We start from the raw sequence: 19926 nt of genomic DNA, 5'->3' as shown, positions 1-19926 counted from the left end.
AAAACTTGCATCCAAATGCTAGCACAGTACCCACTCTACTGAGCTGCACAGATATTCTGTGTAGTTCTGTTAACTGCTTCATTGATCCATCTCTCCTCTGCATGTTTAGCTAAGCAAGGAAAGAAGGTGCCATTAGGACAATAGTGTTTCAGACATCAAACACAGAGAGCTGCTCGTGTATTCAGGAAAACTTCAAAAGTATCTGGATGATGCACTGAACTAGCATGTTTTCAAATGCATGTCTCAGCAACTGAGTTCACAGCACTACAATTCTACCCTTGAAGGCAATTCATCTGTGTGGAGAACTGTTTTGTTCAGAAACACCTTGATTTTGCACCTCCCAGAAATGTCTGTGTCCCTCCTGACCAAATTAGAGTTTGCACTAGATCCTTCCTGTTTTAAAACCCATAAAACTCTCAAAACAGTCATGGAAAAAGACCTGATGAGGGTCTTGTGACCAGAGTACCTCCTAAACTTGCAGGTGGTCCAAAGCTGCACTCCACACCCACTGAACTACAGCACTGCTCCAAGTGAGAAAACAGCAATCTTCAAGCCTCCCCGCCTTCTTCATTCAAGAGGATAAAACATCAACAGGAAGGTTTGCCAGCTTGACAAGTTTTGTCAATCTTACCAAGACATGATACTTCACACCACAACAAAACACTAACAATCACTGTACAAAGCAAATTCAAGGGGTGTAACTGTAATTCTCTACCTGTAAGCTACCAGTATAAAGCCACAGAAGGCTGCAAAAGAAAAGGTTTCATAGCCAACATTAAAGAAAGCAAAAAGAACAACGTGCCTTTTGGTGGTTTTGACCAGAGAACCTACCTGCATATGCTTTTCCAGGCAGTAAATCTGTACATATTTTCAGTACTATACAATATAAATACCCAATCTTCCATTTGATCAACTAACCTTACAGGTCAGACAAGCTGGCAGCAATTTTACTTCAGGACAGCAAGCCACAACTAACTTCATAGCTTGCAAGTTCTTCAGTTTGAAATAGCAGGTCACACACTACTGCTATTACATGTATGTTTGCTTCTTACTTGGAGCAGAAGGCTCAAAGAACAAAAAGGCAACTAAAAATATATCTGTTTTATTTACCAGTTTTCTAAAAAGCAAAGTCATAAAAATTAGTCACAAGTGGCAAAACCAAAATATATTGCACAGTGTACAGAAAACATTGTTGACATGTTGACAAAGTGTCATCACAAATAAGTCATCTGACAACAGTTTGGAAAAATTACAGATTCAGAATCTTATCTATAAATGGAGGCATGTAGATTTAAAGTTACAGGAAAATATTGTAATACCACCCTGTAAATGCAAACACTTTAAGGATGCAAGATTAAGTCCATAAGTAAGCACATCCACAAAATGCTCTAAATATACTTCTCTCTTCCTTTCACTAAGTTATGGTTACAAGATGGTCATCAAAAAAAGGAAAAAGAAATGCAAATAAAAAAACTGGGAAAAAAAAAGCATGCTAAAGCAAAGAAGTTCAAAGTGGTTGAGAAGTCCCTGAAAATAACTTGTATAATTATGATGCACTCCTTATATAAAGCTTTTATTTTTCCCAAAGCCTGGTCCAATTAAAACTGTGTTTAGATGTAAAAATGGAATATATGTAATATGCTGGTATAGCTGCATTGCTCCATTTATGATAAACACATTTAATAATATCAGACTTGAACACCAACACTTTAAAGTTTCTCATTCAATTTATATTTACATATAAGTTTGACCTTGCTAAACTATTAAAAATAGGAACCAGATCTTGCCAGGTAGTGCTTCACACTACATTTAAGTTACTTATTTTTTAAATTGTGATTCTACTTGTCTCACAAGTTCACACATTTTGCTGGCTGCAGAACCTGTCTCCAATGCAGATTTCCTCATGACACTGTCACATTATCAATTACACAAATTATTTCTCCCACTAAGCAAACACCAGTCACTTCTGCATGTTTTTGGTTGTGTCAGATTAAACTTCATATCCTCTTTGTATGCCAAGAGGAATATTTTTATAGAATGAAAATATAATTAAAAAACAAAAAATTACATTTTAAGTGAACACAAATGTTATCCTAATAAAAAAGGAAATTTCCATGAAAAATGTAAAGACAATTAATTGAATTACTCCATGTTTTTCACCCCAAGCTGACATCCAGCATTACTGCAACTAAATGTCCTTTAGTTAACCAATATATTAAAATTACTCTTTTGTGTTCTCCTCCCACATCCAACATGTATGAACAGCACAAGAACATAAAGTACAAATATTCAAGTCAATACAATCTCAGAGGCATTGAAATCAAACCCGTGACAGCAGATTCCAGCCATGCTAAATTTTAGATTATGCAACTCAGAGTGAAAGTCAGCATTATTCTCAAAATCACATTTTTATAAGAACTATCTTCAAATGAGAAGAAACCTCCAATCCTCTCTTGCCACATAGATGTTTGATGTTTGTTTAACCACACAGGGAAAACCGACAGCCAACCTCCAGACAGATTAAATTGGAAACAAAGGTTAAAGTTATACCAAACTTTATCTAACAGTCACTGGAGCATTCACTGGAGCATACACAGTCATCCTCTGTGGTCTTAGTTTTTAAAATCTTTATGCCTTAAGGTTTCTTGTGTGTAAATTCTCAAAAACGATGCTTCAAGGTAATAAACAGTTCATAGTATTGAGCATCCATTCAAATAAAAGGCTACAAAGTTGTCAGCACTCATCTATACTTTCTTACACATTCATGTAAGTATTTTAACCCAAAAAACATTTTACAAAATCAGTTCAGCATTTCTGAGACAAAAACAGTTCTGATATTCAAAACTATAGTAAAACCGGATGGCATCAACTGGTATGAGAAGGACAAGTGTGAACTGATTTGCTTGAAGATTATTTCTTCTACTGCTGGACCACTTCAAATATTAAGAACAATGCTGAAGAGCCACTATGCAAAATTGCCAGAACAATTTATAACACTGAATCATTACCAAAAGATTTGAAGAACCGTATGTTTGTAAGGGGAATCTCAGTACCCATTAGCCTACTCTACAAAAAACAGTAGGCATCAGTGAAAGTTTCCATACTTTATAAAGAAATAACTGAGGCATAAGTGCAAAATATGAGTCTCTTTTTTAAAGAAAAGCTATACCATCTTCAACAATGTCCTTACTGGGAAGAGATTGCCACCATTTAAAAAGAGATTCATTCACAAATGACTCTTCTAGAGCAAGAAAAACATTTGTTTTTATGAAGTGGATTCATCTTGCTGGATACAAGATTAAAACCTTTATGGATCACCACTGTAGTTTTGAAGCAGCTTTGAAAACATCAGGCTCAAAGGCTATGTTTGTTCTTCACTGACATGGCTCAGGGAAACCAAGTTGTTTTCCCCACTGTCTTCTATCATTTCATTAAGGTCCATTTCATGGATTTCTTCATGATACGATGCATAAAAATTGCTCTGTATATTGTCCTCACAAAAAATACATTCCTAAAAGGAAGAATTATAGAAACACTTGTTAAGTCAAAGAAAAAAGCTTCTCTAAACTACAGCACATTTCCACAGGACCCCAACTCCAAGGGAATCTTCCCATCTGTGCTTCAACTGCCAGAATACTTTCCACTCCCCAACTTTACCCCAATCATTTTATAACATGCAGTAAATCAATACAACTACTTGAGCACACTACGGGAAGCACTTATGTTATAGATCATTTATAATGCTGACATGTTCTTCCAAGAACATGTTCACATGTTCTTCCAATCACCTTTTCCTCCATTTGATTGCTAACCCTGCAGAACTACACGGGTGTCAGTTGTTATGCTTAAGAGGCTGAAGCAATTCTATGCTTACACAAGTTCAGTGGTACAGTTTGAATGTTGCAGCAGCATTTACATCAGGATTAGGATTCCACTGCAATTCTGTTAACACTGACTTTGGAAACACTCCCATGCAAAGAAAGCCTCTGCATTTGGTAACTTCTGTGCAAGAAAGCCACAAATGACAGAAAGCTTAGGGAAAAGATAATGCAATTGGGTATTTGTGCATAAGGAAAATACACAGACAACAAATGAAATGGCAAGGATGTCTCCTTTTGGTTTGGGTTTATTATTGCTTTACAAGCCATTAATACATTAACAGAATCAAGGTGAGAAAGGATCCTGCATGAGAGGTCTGATAGAAATAAGGAATAGTGTAGTGCCACTAATTTTGTGCTTTCTAGAAAGCAATGGGTATTAATTTCTGCACACAAAATAGAAATTTAAAGAAGTTTCTGACTGTAGTGCTAAAGGATTTCGGACAGATGGACAGAAATTTAGAAATAGGAAGGAAATTTCCCATACTCCATTGACCACTAATTTAATATTCCCATTAAAAAGCAAATTCACAGTAAATTAAATCAGGACAGAAACCACCGCATAGAAGTTGGAATTATTTTCCTCTGCATAACTGAGTAAATTTTCATAGCAATAGCAATGGAAAAGTAACATAGGCAGCTGATGACTTAAGCACTCGTACATGCAAAAGTACCTAACTCATTTAAACTTACAGAATTAGCGACAGTTTTTGGCAGTCCACCTTGCTGGATCCATGGATGAACTTCAATAAGCTCTCTTTTTTGTTCTTCTGTAAACTTTGGCTGTAGTTTTTGCATTTGCTTTAATTTTTGCTTATCTTCTTTTAAAACTGTTTCCAAATCTCTAAAAGAAAATGTATATAGAAGTTGAGCTTCAAGAGTTTCTGGGATTTATATAAAGTTATATAGTCAAACACTAAGATTTTTAAAGGCTATTTTTGTTCTGTAATGTTAAGCTTATCAATCTTATACTGAAAGAAAATCAAGTGTGGTTATTTCAGCAGCTCTGCATTTGCAGTGACTTAAATGCATCTCTAACTGGCTCAATGTCTTTGCAAATGCCATCAGTGAAAAATTTTGTTGGAGTAATTCAGGCAGCACCAGTGAAATCACCAAGATCTCTGCTTTCCCTCTGCTGCAGCAAGTTCCAAGCTCTCCAAAGGGAGGACAAATCAAAACAGTCACTAGATGTACATTTAAGATACTAGAGAAGAAGATGGATATGTTTAGAGTCACCAAAAATAGATTAAACTTCAGGACTGATTTAGAAAATACTCCTCTATTTCAGCAGCCAAAGTTCTCTCTTCCCCCCAGTACCCATGATTATTTAGAAACTTAAAAAACCTGCACCACACCAGATATTTAAAAGCTGGATATCTCTATAAAAGATGACAATAGAAAGCAAATTCCAAGAAACTCAGCACTATCTCTGTTCATTACAGCATACCTAAGGGCAAGTTGGCTTCACCCTTCTCTTTCTCAGCATCACACTGACAATGAGCTTAATTCCTTTCATCACAATATCCTGTTTTACACTACATATTCCCTTTGTCAGGCTTTGCTACTCTCACAGTCTACTGTAATTTCCATCTACAGTTGTCAACCCTTCAGGCTACAAAAAAACTGAGATATGCCAAGATATTTTTAAATCTAGAGAGAAATTCTGAAGTTGTTATTAGGCGTTTTCTGTTTTTTCACCATCATTCCTGCACTTCCGTATTTTGGAACTTTGCTTTCCTTCCCTTTCAAAAGACTTGCCTTTACTGAAGCTTCCTATTCCTATCAAGATATTCTCTGCTTTCAAAAAATGTGAAAAACACCAAAAAAACCATGAAAAAAAAATCAGCCAAGTCACTCCCCCTATATTTGATCTTTGCTATTGAGGTAGGGAATAATTTAAAATAAAATTATTCTATTGTTTTTTATTATTTTTATTAATTATTTTATTTTTCTATTAAAAACCTCAAGATTTTTAGCTTCTACTTTCTTTTCCTATTTGAATGGGAATTTATGGAGTCAAAGATGTGAAGTTAAAAACCTCACAAATGCAGAAAACAGCATGCCACTGAATGTGCCATCTCAAGGACAACATCCAGATCTTCTACGTACAGACCATCATTAGATCCTAAGACGCTTCCCAGAATCTCTACTCAGACTGCAAGGACTTCTAGGCCAATAGGTACAAATCACTTACTATAAAACAACTTCAAAAAAAACCCAACCCAATTAATTTAAACTCCAGTAAAAGATCTAAAAATAAAGGTAAGCCTAATCAACTAATTTTCACATTTTGACAACTTCTTGTCTAGTATATAAAAGATAAAGGAAACAAGAATTCTTGGCACAGACAAACATTAAAACCAGTTTGCTTCTATTGAGACAGATATGTATTTTTACATCTATACACCCTGCTCCCCCCCAGCATATATGCAGTTGACAAAGGACTACAACACTGGAGTTACCTCGAAGGGATCTGGTAAGTCATCATAACAGTGTCATCTGTGTTTGCCATCAACAGCCATATAGGATCCTGAAGCACATATTTAATGAAGTGCTCACTTTCTTCCATTTCTGCCTTCATTTTGGTTTTATGATGATTTTCTGAGGAATCAATACTCCCAAAGTATTTGCTGGTGTGACTAGTTTCACTACTACCTTTAAAAAGAAATTTAATATGTCATTATAAGTTGTCAAATGTATAGATTATCTGAATGAACTTGAAAATAAGAGAAGATTAGAGAGAACTGAAAGTATAAATATAACCACTATCTTATTGTTTAAGCAGAGGTAACTTCCACCCCTAAGTAATTGCAGCAATATTTTTAGAACTCAAGTTCTCAAGCTAAGTCTCCATTAAATGGCCACAGAATCATTAGCCTACTTCAATTAAAAATGAAACATGAAGGAGTAGAGTATTTTCATTATTCTGTCATACCTGTGTAACATCCTGGTGGCTATTTTACACAATCAAGCACAAAACCTTTACTTTTATGTAAAAAAAATACATAAAGAATGAACTATGCAATTGCAATTAAAGAGAAGGCTTCTACATAAACCACTTCATGTTCAAGTGGTGTTGGGAATCTCCCATTCTCCAACTCTTTTCAGATGTTATGAGTACTCCCTGCCAATGATACCTGTCCTGCTTCCTGACATGCCACAGCCATTGGATCCTGACCCCAGAGACTCTGCAGCTGCAGATACACCACTCCCTGAAGAAGCTGAACCTGTGCCTGAACATGCATCTTCTTGAAGTAAAATGTCAAGCAGGACACTAGACATGGAGAGGGCATCGCTGTTTTGAGCATCCATTGGAGACTCAGCCTAGTGATAAGAAGGGGAGGAAATATTTTAATACCAAGTAAAAACCAAAACAGACTATTTCATTACTTATCATTACTCATCCATTTCAATTTATATTATAGTATGTTTACACAGTTACTCAAAGACAATCACCAATAACTTACACCAAATGAAGAAAAATTAAGTGGACTGCTAGGCAAACAAGCAGCTACCAAACAAGCCCTTCAAGTAAGACTGAGATCTGAATTCTGTTTCTCTTTACAAAAAAGAAATATAATTTAGAGAGAAAGCAAGGAAGGTATTTGCTATTAAGTTTGACAGCCCCTACTGTCCTGGACAGGTCAAGATCTACCCAAGCCACCTAAAGCATGCTTGCAGTTGCTCCTATGCAACTATGATCTACCTCAAAAAAGATTTGCATCAACAGTCCATCACTGTCACTAGTCTCCATATATGATGAGAAGGAAGAAGGTGCTCTCAGATGCAAGCTCCCTAAGCAAGACTTTCATGCTTTTGAAGGAAAAAGCACTAACTCCATTGATTTTTAACAAAGCAAAACTAACTGCAAGTCAGTGTGAACATAAAATAATAAAAACTGACAGAACTTAGCAAAATACATAATGGAAAGAACTTTATCTTTCACACATTACTGAAAAAATGGCTGTCTTGTCTTCATTTACCAGCATGTGATGAGGAAACTGCAGAAAGTTGTATTTTTCAGGTTTCAAAAGAATAGGAACTAAGAGTTCAAGAAAATAAGTAAGAATTTCCAACAAAACTGTCACTATTAAGTTCTGTTATCAAGCTTCTTTGAACCCAGAGGAATCTGAAAGCATGCTGCATGTTACAGGTTGCTACAGATGCACACTTTTACCCCAGCACAACTCAGAAGTTCTCAGAGATAAGATTTCAGAGATGTTGCATAATGCAAGAAATTTAGTCCAAATGTGGCACTGGATGCATACATCCCCCAAAATTTCTCTGTAAGTGGCAACTGCAGAACTATATATGATGGAGAAATTTTTTGAACAAAACCCCAAATGTGTTCGCTCTCAAGATGGAGATAATAAGCATGTAGTAACAAAGTGAAAAGCTTTTGCTCTGTATTAATCAAGCTTGGAAGTTTCTCTAGAAAATCTAGAGAAAACAAAATCCATTTCTTCTCCCTCCATTCATCTTCCTTAAGGATCAATAAAGAATATTAGATATAATAAATCATTTGGGAACTAAACACAGAGACAAGTTTAATAAGGAGATTAGTATGGGCATTAAGCATTTTCAGGATTTTTTCCTTCCTCCTCTTTAATAGTATCTAATGTAGATACATTCTTGTGACTGATGGCACAAAGGAAGTCAAACCAGTTGCTAGCATCAACACTAACAAAGATTTCACTGATTACTTACAGTAGACATGCCTCAAAGTCACCCCTGTCAATGCCTTTCATTTTATCAGCAGTGAACCCAAGTTCTACTTTGTAACTTCACCAGCAGATGCAAAGACCAGTTACAAACCACAGCACAAGAAAAACAAAAGGAAGAAGCCAGTTTAAAAGGCTTAAGGTTGCAACTCCAGCCTGTCAGTGATTTCTCATTTCCAAAGTTCTGTATGATGCCTTTAGAAAATCACTAATATTAGTATACATACACATTTCTCTCATAGAAACCTTTATGGATATATTCATCTGAAGTTTCTGTAAGGATTTTGTTAAACTGATTCATTTAATTTGAATGAGCCTGGAAATAAAAAGAAAACAAAAAACCCCACCCTGAAGTTACACAATAACTCAGCATAGTTTTAAAGCACCAAATAAAGTTATGGTCTGCAAATAATAATTCATGATTCTTTTACTTTGGTTGCTTGTTTGCAAACAGAGATGTGATGTGATGTGATTTTAAGTCAGCTTCTTTCAGACTACAGATTGTTTCCCCCTCCAAACAAATTAACTAGCCTGAAGCTTATTTGATAAAGATATCTTTCTTACTTGAATCTTACTTTAAATCTATTTCAGTGCCTTTCAATGGGCTTATCTCCATTTGTATTTTTCACAAAAAGTGAGAAAAAACTTTTAGGCTGTGTTTTCAAGCTTCCTAGCCTAACACTCAAAGAATAACAAACTGTTTTTAATTTTTAATTTTTTTTTAAAGATTATTCTGATGATTATATTTCATGTTTTATTCAGTCTGCTGAATCTTGAATTTAGTTACTGCAATTGTGAGTCCACCTCCTGGCACTATATTGACTGATTACTATCCATCATTAAAATTTGGCTCTATAAGTGAAAGGATTAAAAACCACATAGCAGAGACAGGGAAATAGGGAAGAGGGGGAAAAAAAAGTGATTAGGCATCTCTACACATTAACAACTTCAAATAAGTTAAGGATGGTTAAGACTTTAAAAAAGAAAACAGAACCCATAAGCATACTTACTGGACAGGATCCTTTTCCAGTACAGTTACCAGTTGTCATGATTTGGCCTATGCCTCCTTCCTCACTTAAAGCTCCATGTAAACCTGCAGGAGGTCCACTTTCAGCAGTTTTTGTAGTTTCTTCTAACTGCAGAAGATTCAGAGGAGAACTGCACCTTGACTGAAACAAAGGTGGTGAAGCCTGGTCTTGAGGACTCACTGACTGTGGAGTGCACGAACGGGATGGCTCATTTCGTGGCTCTGCCACAAGAACCTTTTCACTCTCTGCTGGTGGGTTATAATGGAATGGCTGTGCTGGTAAAAACGCTTGCTGTGGGAAAGGGCTGGGTGGAGCAAATGAGGGCTGTGTTGGAAATACTGTCTGTGATGGGAAAGCAGAATGGGCAGGGAAGCTGGGTTGGCTGTGGTAAAGTGTCTGAGGTAAGTTACTGTTCATTTCTGGGTAGACATAATTGGGGAACACAAGAGCTACGACGGGTGTCATAAGGGGTGCAGGGAACTGGGATGGTTGCACAGGGCAAGTATTTCCAGAGTCTGGCAACTGATTAAAACCAGAAAGTGAAGTCTCAGGAGCTGGTGGCATTGTTCCTGCCGCTGGAAAAACAGGGAGTGGATATGCAGGCATAACGGTGGGAAAAGACATTGCTGAATAGCTCGCTTGTGAAGTGTCTGATGGTGACCAAGCAGTGGTATTTAAACCTTGAAGGGGGAACCGATGAGGGAATTTAGTTCCAGAAGTTGTACTGTCTGAAGAGTCCTGTGGTTTAATGCGCTTTGATTTCCTGTTCTTTGCACTTTTCTTCCAAGGCTGATCCACTCCAGAAGTGCCACTTCTTTGTCCACGGCCACCTGAAAGAAAAAATCATGAAGGATCCTACTTGGAATACGATGGCATCCCTTCCACATGGTCATCCCTAGATGCTCAAAACAGCAGCTCTGGACTTGGCCTATCTAAAGGGAAGCATTTGAGAAGAGGTCAGGTTCACTTTTACCTCCAGCACAGGAGCTGAGCTAACTGGGCAATGAAAGCCACACTGACACCATGGAAGAAGAGGGAGAAGCAGTGGATCAATTGATCAGATGTATGTCACCCAAAGGGCACAAGGCTGCAAAACAGTGGCTCCTAGAGGTGCAAATGTCTAATTACTCCAGTGATTGAAATGAAAGCAGAATGGGACATGAAAGAAGGCATTTCTAGAGAGTTAAGGTCACACAGGTTTGTAGCTCAAAAGGTGAAGAAAAAAAAGCAGGAGAGAAAGGACAAAAATTCCTGAGAGAAAAAAGAATATTGCCTTTACAGCCTTACAAGTCTGCAACTTTTCTCTAGGCAAAGGCTGCCAAGTTCATCTGATTAGACATGATGAAATTTGTAACATACCCTCTAGCACTGAAAGCTGCTCAAAATTTTAGTTTGCCTAAAGCTAATTTAGATAGGCTGAAAGTTTATCGAGTATAAAGGACACAAGGGGACTAAAAGGTTCCAGAACAGGTTTCCTAAATCAAGAACCTGCATAACTATTTAAATAAAAAACGAAAGATGTGTATCTTCAAAAAATGTCAGCAATGTCTGACTTCTGTTCCATGGCAAGACTGAAATGGAAATCAAGTCAGATCAGTATCAAGCACTTCTGAAAATGCCACTGTAGTTTCTAGTAATAATAAATAATACAATCTCTACAACAGCTAGCCTGTGCCATTTCCATCCCACTGATCACATTATTAACTTCAAGGCTACCAAACAATTATCAGATTGCTTCACTGACTACACAATAGTGGAACTGGAGAATTTGGAAGAAAAGAAAGGGAGTGAAACAAAACAAACCCACAAGCCTGAAAAAAATACAAATGGAAAGACAGAGGGAAAAGAAAAGCAAGGGAATACAAGAATAAATACAGCAAAACTATGATTTTGTCCTTTGAAAGCAGATGCACAACAGTGTAGTGAACAGATAACAATCAAAGTATGAGATAGTAAATGTCAGTTATTTCATTAAAGCTATATTCCATGCTCAATCTTCCAGCAAGACTTAACAGAAAGAATCTTTCTGTGGATTTTAAAAATAGCACACAACTGTCACTACACACAGTGGCCCCACAATAGAGCTAAAAATGGAAATGCCCTCTCAAAAGGATTTGCTTTCTACATAAATACAAATTTTAGCTTGAAAAATATTGCCATACCACGTTCACCAGGCCGTCCTTTGGGTTTATCTTGCAAGTAGTAATTGCAGTGTGGCTGAAAAATATTAAATTTCTTGATTTCTTTAAACTTATTCAAAAAGCTCTGCTCCTCTTTTTGTGTATGCACTGCAAGGACTTCCTTTGTAAGACCCAGCTTTTTAAAAGGCTCCTTTTCTTGATTTACATGCGCAGAGCTGGATGGAGGAGTGAGAAGTTGGCCATCTAAGAGTTCTGCTCCACTCGGACCATCTTCTATCATTTCTGCAGAAACAGGAGGAAAAGATAAACCAAGATGAGCTACATCAAGCTCTGTATATGTATTTTTAAGATATTGCAATTCTGTAATAATTTTGCTGCAAGTTGAAAATACAAATTCTATTTTCATAAAATTATTTTAACTGTAAGAAAATGTAAGTCACTAGCTGTTTACATGTCTGAAGTTTAAAGTTGCTAGCAACTGCCATTCTGGACAAAATTTACCAACATCATACCTAATTCAGGTTGTGTTTTTTTGTCTCCAACATGAACTATGGTGCTACTGTAGCTGCACTGACTTGTGAGAGACACAACACTTTCAGGCTTGCCAGGTAGAGCCAAAGATGTTAAGTGAGCACCAACCACTGGAGGACCATTTGGTTTACCAGATGACTTCAACACAGCAGGATCTATTAAAAGAAAGAAAAGAAAGTTGTAGTTTAGAGAACATAGACAAAAGCAAATGCAAGTTATATGTTGCTAGGGTTTAAAACCCTAAGAGAAGCTAAACTGTGCTTGACAACACACAGAATTAACATTTTACCTTACTTTATGCATTCCTCCAAGAATGCTTTAGGACAGAATAGCTTCTGAACAACCAGATCCAATCCTTTACTTTCACATACAGCCAAACCAAATGTTTTCAATGAAGAGCTTTTTGCTCTTTACTGGTCTTAACTCTTCTTTCAAGGCACAATTTTGGAAGAAAGTCTCTAGCCTCTTCCAGTCTAAGATAAAGCCCTGCCCAGCTCCAATACTGTTGTATACTAATCTCCATCATTAACTGTTTAACATAACAGCTTTGCCCTGAGTGCCCACCAACCTGAATTCTCTCACCTGGAAGCTATACACAATAATCCAGCAGAGGTCATACCTGTGTCTCATAAAACAGCATTACAATGTTCCTTCTCTAGTAGGAATACTTAATGTAACACATATTTAAGACCTAAAGTTTGCCTTTTTCCTGACTAAGAGTATGGTGGTAGCTTAATTGTTCTCTGTCATCAGTGCACCCAAGAGCACACCTTCCCCTGTCAACTGGAACTACATGGACTCTAAAAAGCAGGATAAATTGTGTTCCTAACTGTATGATGTTAGTCCCACCATTTTTCTCTCTAGTTCTCAAGGCATTCCAATTCCTTCCACAGGACTCTTCACTCCTATGTATACAGATACAATCCAGTTTGATTCTAAAACCTGCATTAGAACTTCTTTTTGAAGCTCATCAAAAGCAAATACAGACAAGCTCTCCCCCAAGACCAAATTTGGAGAAACTCCACAAGACCCTTCCCCTTCAGCCTCATAATGGCAAGGTCAAACCAGCAAGAACCTCATTTACATAAAGTTCTTGACCAGTTTTACAATACTTTTACTAACTAAACTGTTAGATTCTTCACTTTAGCTCCCCACCCAGAGAGGGACCATATCAAGCACTACACCCAAGACCTAGCAATATAAGGTAATGTTTTTTGCTTCAGACTTCTTGGGTAACTATCCTCAGTAATCACTTATTTTCATGGCTAGACATTCCCTTCAATTGGGTTCCTGTGCCACACACAACACTGAGGGCAGTCTGACAATGCATTTTACCCTCTTGTTCCCCCACATCCCCCTTTTTTTTAATGTCCACAAAGAAGAAAAGATGTGATATGCATATTTTTTGTTGCAACTAATTAACTGCCAGGTTCTTCAGCTGATTGTTGCTACAAGTTCCAACAGTTAAACCAACTTCTTAAATTTTACAATTACTCAAAACCTAAAACTCAAAATCCTGCTGTATTTTGTACAGTACAAATAAGCTTATTGCATCTACAATCAAGGTATTCCATCATCTACTCAGTATTTTGACTGGAGGGAAGATATTAAAAGTTACATCACCAAACATCTACAACTGAGAAAACAGTTATGAGCTCATGCCTAGGCTACACTTTTACTCTGCAAAGGTGTAAATCCAGCTGGCTGCTAGCAAAAATGTATCAATCAAAAGCTGTGACGTAGAGATACCTGCCAAGGGCTGTATAGCATTATCAGGTGGTTTTTGTTCATGAACTCCAGAATTCAGAGACGAACTTGAAGGTTCACATTTTCTTTTTGCTGTAGCAGGCACATTACAGCTTTCTAAGTACCTAAAATACAATTTTTAACGTTAGATATGCAAGTCTCAAATCTAGAGGTAAAGCATGATTTACACACTTTTTGCTTACCTGATAACACTGTCCAAACAGCTGATCTGTTGGTAAGAATATACAGACTGTTCTTTCCAAGTCAACTCTTCTGTAGTAACATTTTTAGGAGAAGCTGTTGATGTAGTATCCTTTGCCACTGTATCTTTCACCTGACCACTAGGGCCACTTTGTTTTTCTGTGAAGAGAAAAAGCTATTATGCAACTACAGCATTAAATTGTTGCAAATTCCTCTAAGTGCAACAGTAAATGTTTTCATTTATGCATATTTCTTTGCACTTAATGAGTAAAAACGGTAAAGCAAGCAAAATATTTGCACACTACTAGATAGTGATGCAAATATTTTTGTCATTATGCATTCTTGGAGATGTGAAATTTAATTAGGTTGATGCATATGGATCCAAAGGGAACAGTTATTATGGCTGTAAGAAAATACATATTATTATTAGAGGTAAAACCCACTCAGTCGGAGTACAGCTCTAGCACTCACAGATTATAACAATTTCTTAGAAGAATAACCTATTAATGTATGTAGAATTTAAACCTCATTAGTAAGATTTCCCTTTATCAACTTAGAAATTCCTGAGGTTACAATGAAAACAGGAAAAAACAACATCCAAAACATTTTCAGCCTAATAACAGAAAAGATGATGTCTGACTTGTATGAAAACATAAGCTACAATTAAGGTACTTAAAAACAACAGCTTCAGGACACGCCTTAATTTTACACCATTATCAATTCAAACATAGTTGAACATGGTATTTCCCTGAACACTACAGAGAGACACAAGGCAATTTAATTTTAATAGGAAAGAATGTTGTCTTAATGCATTGATCAGAACTCAACTAGAAAAAAAACCCAAAACAAACTACTGTCATATTACACAAGGCACCAGAGCTATACACTAATAATTAACTTGCTAATGCCTTACCTGCAACAAAAGGTTCTCTCTTACATTCCATTTTTGCTTTATTGTCAGTGAAAATACACTGTCCTATAGTTTTGACCTTACGGGCATCTTGACAAACCTCCTGCAAGCAGGCCATTAAAAACAGTTACTAGAAAATTCCAACAGAAAGCATCATGCATAGTGACTCCTCAGTAAATTAAATGTAACAGTTTCTCTCTACCTTACAATTAATTTCATCATGGGAGAAATCCTGACGTATACAATTTTATTGTACAAGCAGCAGAATTTTGGAATTAGAAAGACAAGACATCTAAAATATTTTTTTTGTACACAACTACTCTGTTTTAATATAGCTGAATGACTTGGATAGGAAAATATAAAGATGTGCTACAAGGAAGACTTCAGAAAAAAACAGTATCTCACTTGACAAAAGAAAGTATTGCTGCTAAGACCAAGCATATTTTCTGCCAGAAGCCTAACCAAGCACTGACAGGATGCTATAGATACACACTGTAGCAGTCTTAATCATCTGTGGGAAAACTTCGACTTTCAGATTTAAACATAACTTGGTGAGCTACTTAAAATTTGAGAAGAATGGCAGAAAAGCCAAAATTACTAGAGATGTTAAAAGGTGTAGCTCCTTTGACTACATCCACATTCAATACTTTGCTGTCTGTCTGATTTACTTCGCCTATGGAACAGTTCTGTTAAACAACGGCACAAGTTTAGCACCACTATTTTGTTCAGACTGATGAACTAAGAGTTACATCTCACTATCAACAAGATGCAGCAGTGACCCCATCCACAGCAAACTTATGTTTCAAGCTCAGAAAACACACCACAGTGTGTTTCTACAGCACAAAAATTGACCAAGACCAAGCAATTAATCATTTACACAGGTATTACTGAATTTCTTTTCTTAGTATCATTTGGGAAAACAGTATTTAGATAGACTTTCCTCTCAACAAAAATGCTTTTGAATAACCAAGTGTTCTTCTAGAGACTTAGGATATACCATAATGGACATTAGAATAAGTAAACACACCGTACAGTTCTAAATTCTTTATAAACACCAACTTTTACATCTATAGCTGTTTTCTTTAATACTTTCTTCCATCTGTAATTTGAAAGTTAAGTTACAAGTGAAAAAACCCCTCTTTTTCTACTTTGTTTTGTGCCACATCCTTGAAGAAGGAAAACCAAACCTACTGGTTTCTCCTTATGAGCATCTTCATTGTTATTTCCTGCGCTGTCACTGGAGGATGCCACACTCATTAAGTGCTCATGAGAACCATTGCTACCGAGACTCCCATAGCCACTGGATCCACTGTTGTGTACAGGCTGTTAACAACAGAATACATTTTACACACACACACACACACACACACACAGTTACCAGTAAGAAAGGCTTTACTTGCGGGTTATTTTTGTTTGAGTTTGTTTTTTGCCTTTTTTTACTTTTGAGGACTCTATAGCTGCATGAAATGCGTAAACTATTGACTGTAAGTAATTTCCAGGACTGTAGCCAGAAATCAGAGAACTCACAGTACAGTAGTAGACAGCTACACAAAACGTCACAAAAAGATAAATGCCCCTTTGTCAGTGGGAAATGAAGAGAGTGCTGTTAAAGCACATGCTGTACCTGCAATAATAGCCGGTAGATTTGCTCAGTGATTTCCTGAACACTGGGATGAAGGATTCTATCTTCTGTATAACTGGGAGCAGCAAAGACATCTTCATTTAAGGGACCCCTGCATAAAACAAACATATCCCAGCTCATCACAAGTGCAAGTACTTCAAAGAGAGGCCAAATTTTCATATTATCATCTATATATAGTAAAACAGAATCAGGTGTTTATTCTATTGCATCTAAAACTTTTGAATCTGATAAAATACATATCCTTGATCACTCTGAGCATGACTTCTCTCTTCTGTTCCTGATGATACTAACAGAATTTAAAGGACTCCTTATTTCTTTTCATAGCTGTTAATACGTCACAAAATCCAAATTTAGAAAGGAAGCAATTTTCATGTGTGATTTTGCCCTCCACTCCCCCCCCAAAACCGCTTATGTCTTTCATAAGGATCACTGCGTAAACCCTAAAATAAAATATATAGAGAGAGATCTTAAAGCCACTACAGTTTATTGACTTACGTCCTAACTTTGTGTCTTCCAATAATAAATGAAACTTTTCGACTCCAAGGGTTGATGAAACTGGACCAGCTAGTGTCCATGGTTATGTAATCTCCATTTCTAGTGCAAAACCTGATGGGTGAATAGTCAAAAGGCTGTCCTCCATACTGAAGTACTGTAATGAATGGTTCAAAAAGAAATTTCAGATTAATTTTCACAATTATACTTAATCAATTGCAAATGAGGGCAAAATTATTTGAAGGCACACATTCCAGACAGGTATGCATGTTTAGAAATGCTGGGCTGCCATAAGAGGCACACTTTCAAAATTCAGTGAACTATGTCAAGAAAATAACCTTCAGAACACAAGCTACATTTTAGAAGTATAACAAAATAACATTGGCTTTTATCTTCTGGGAAGACTTCAGTTTTAAGTTTGACAACTTCTATCACAGCATTCTCACAAAGAATTCTTTAAGCATGAAATATTTACAGTCAGCTTGTTTACAGCAGACACATACTTCACATCAAAGATGAAATTAAGTGATTTCTAATTTTCAGCTATTTGCATTAGTAATCAAGTTGTAAAAGATTCAGTATTTACTTGCAGAAATATTCATAGCTACAATTAATTTACACTCACTACTTGCTGTGAGGTCTTTGCAGAAACTATTACTAAGTTTTAGAAAAAAAAAGTTCTATTTGTCACAGTAGGAGCTTACATACTTTTTCTGTGAATTGCTAGCATTAAAGGTCTGTCATTTGGGTGAAGATGCACCAAGACTGGCGTTCCTATTAAGTCTTGAGGTAGGTATCCCAACAGAGGTACTGCTCTGAGGAAAGAAAGAAAAAAAAACAGAATAAATGCATATTTCATCCTTAAAATGTTTTCATTTTTTCTTTGCTCTTTTTCCTATAAAGAGAAATTGGGTGAATAGCAGCCTCAACTTAATAGCTGTAGTGCTCTTTGAGCAAAGGGGATTTTGTTTACAGCATGGTGGGGTTCTGGTTGTTTATTTGGAGTTTTTTGGTAACTTTGTAAGGAAAACTACATGATCAGACCAAATCAGGGAGTCTGCTGCAGCAGTTGTTTTTCTATGCTGCCTAGTTCTAGAGAATAAATACCTAACCTAATTTTGAAAGGGTATTTATAAAGTTTAATCTTGTAAAACTCTCATGAAGGTAAATAGTACCTTAATCTATAGGCTGCGAGCCAAGGCTAAGGATCACAGGATTAACAAGACTAAACTAGCAACAGGATGGTTGACTTGATCTCAAGAAAACTTTCTCACAAGCAGGTTAAAAGTTCAACTCATATGGGAACTGCAAGGAAGCAAGCCTGTTGATTAGATGAGAGAATTAAAAGTAATCTTATGAATTCCTGCATATTATCAATGAGCACTTATGGTGTGAATGCCTAATTTACATGATGAAATAATTTTCATTGATCACCTAAAGCATTCATATTTAAGGAGACAGAGTGAGTTCACAAATGTCAGTTTAGACCTTATCCTGAAAACCAACTGTCAAAAATATGGTTTGGAAAAAAACCCAGTGCATTATATCAATACTAATCAGTAATTTTTAAGAAGGTGTCAGATGCCAAGAAGCAATCTTGTAAAACCAAAGTACCTTATACCTTGCCTCAGCCCCTTTCACTGCCAAAGGCCCAGGAACAGAAAGTTACTCAGGTATCTGAAGAGCTTTAATAAAGACTTTAATCACAGTGTGCCAAAGAAAGGATTTGTGTGGTACTGGAAGTCAAAAGCATTATGGGACAAATGCCTCCAACACTACACTCCCAGTAACCCACTGAAATTAAAACAGTTCCCCAAAACATCAAACATCCCTGTTCTGGTAAAAGGGCTGAGACAGGAAAATGAGGATAGGAACTGCCTTATTATTGAAGAAATCGGTTAAATAGTAAGATTAAAAGCTAGTAAGATGATCTTAAAACATCAGCTTTATCAAGCTGAAACTGGCATGAAACTCCCGCCAAGCCACTTTGACACATTGACATTTAAAAGCACTGCCAAGTTCTAAGCACATAAAAGTTATGCCTCTAGAGGAATTTTAAATATCAATCAATTCTGAATTACTTCAGTTTGAACTTCATCGAATATCACTGTAAAAAGTAGAAGAAAGGTTTTTGTTAGCACTGTTCTTATTCTTTGCCACTTGCTTTATGAAAGCCCAGCACACTCACTGCACTTGTTTGTGCCGTGACAGAATGCCTACCCTAAAAAGTATAAAATTTTAAACTCTTATGAACTTAGTTATAAAGAAAGATACAAATTTGTTCCCTTTTATGCATTAAAAAACCCTATATTTTTTTATACTGGAAAATCACTGGAAGACTCAGGGACCTAGAATGTAAGACTAAGCATGTCATGAGGGATTGAGGCAGACTTGCTTGTTACAATAAAGAGGAGGCTAAAGATGATCCAAGAAGCTCCTACAACTACTGGAAAGAGGAGCTGGAAACATAAGAGTTAAATCTTCTTGGTGTTGTTAGACAGTAAAATTGTAGGTAATAGCCCCAAATTGCAGTCTGGAAAACTTATGCTGAATGTTAGGAAAAGTTTTCAGCAAACTGAGTCGTTCAACACAGGAACAGATTCTCCTACAGATTGTGAAATATCTGCCCTTGGAGG

At 36.5% G+C, this 19926-nt stretch overlaps 1 protein-coding gene across 6 annotated transcripts in view; it reads right to left on the bottom strand.

Moving 5' to 3' along the window:
* Positions 1 to 1086: 1086 nt before the first annotated feature.
* Positions 1087 to 19926, bottom strand: part of PER2 (period circadian regulator 2) — a 48119-nt gene continuing 29279 nt past the window's right edge. For all 6 annotated transcript variants that reach the window (XM_030456036.1, XM_030456035.1, XM_030456041.1 and 3 more), the window contains 14 exons: positions 17999 to 18105; positions 17294 to 17447; positions 16781 to 16889; positions 16348 to 16479; positions 15160 to 15259; positions 14249 to 14405; positions 14049 to 14170; positions 12281 to 12454; positions 11790 to 12050; positions 9610 to 10457; positions 7016 to 7202; positions 6341 to 6533; positions 4572 to 4722; positions 1087 to 3511 (listed from right to left, as the gene is read on the bottom strand). In XM_030456036.1, coding sequence (XP_030311896.1) covers positions 3362 to 3511; positions 4572 to 4722; positions 6341 to 6533; positions 7016 to 7202; positions 9610 to 10457; positions 11790 to 12050; positions 12281 to 12454; positions 14049 to 14170; positions 14249 to 14405; positions 15160 to 15259; positions 16348 to 16479; positions 16781 to 16889; positions 17294 to 17447; positions 17999 to 18105 — 2845 coding nt within the window. In that variant the 3' untranslated portion in view covers positions 1087 to 3361. The remainder of the gene's footprint in view (positions 3512 to 4571; positions 4723 to 6340; positions 6534 to 7015; positions 7203 to 9609; positions 10458 to 11789; positions 12051 to 12280; positions 12455 to 14048; positions 14171 to 14248; positions 14406 to 15159; positions 15260 to 16347; positions 16480 to 16780; positions 16890 to 17293; positions 17448 to 17998; positions 18106 to 19926) is intronic.

The sequence above is a fragment of the Calypte anna genome, chromosome 9 (genome assembly GCF_003957555.1).
Source record: "Calypte anna isolate BGI_N300 chromosome 9, bCalAnn1_v1.p, whole genome shotgun sequence".
In the NCBI taxonomy this organism is placed as follows: domain Eukaryota; kingdom Metazoa; phylum Chordata; class Aves; order Apodiformes; family Trochilidae; genus Calypte; species Calypte anna.
Note: the sequence above shows the minus strand (reverse complement) of the source record. Positions and strands in the feature narration are given on the sequence as shown.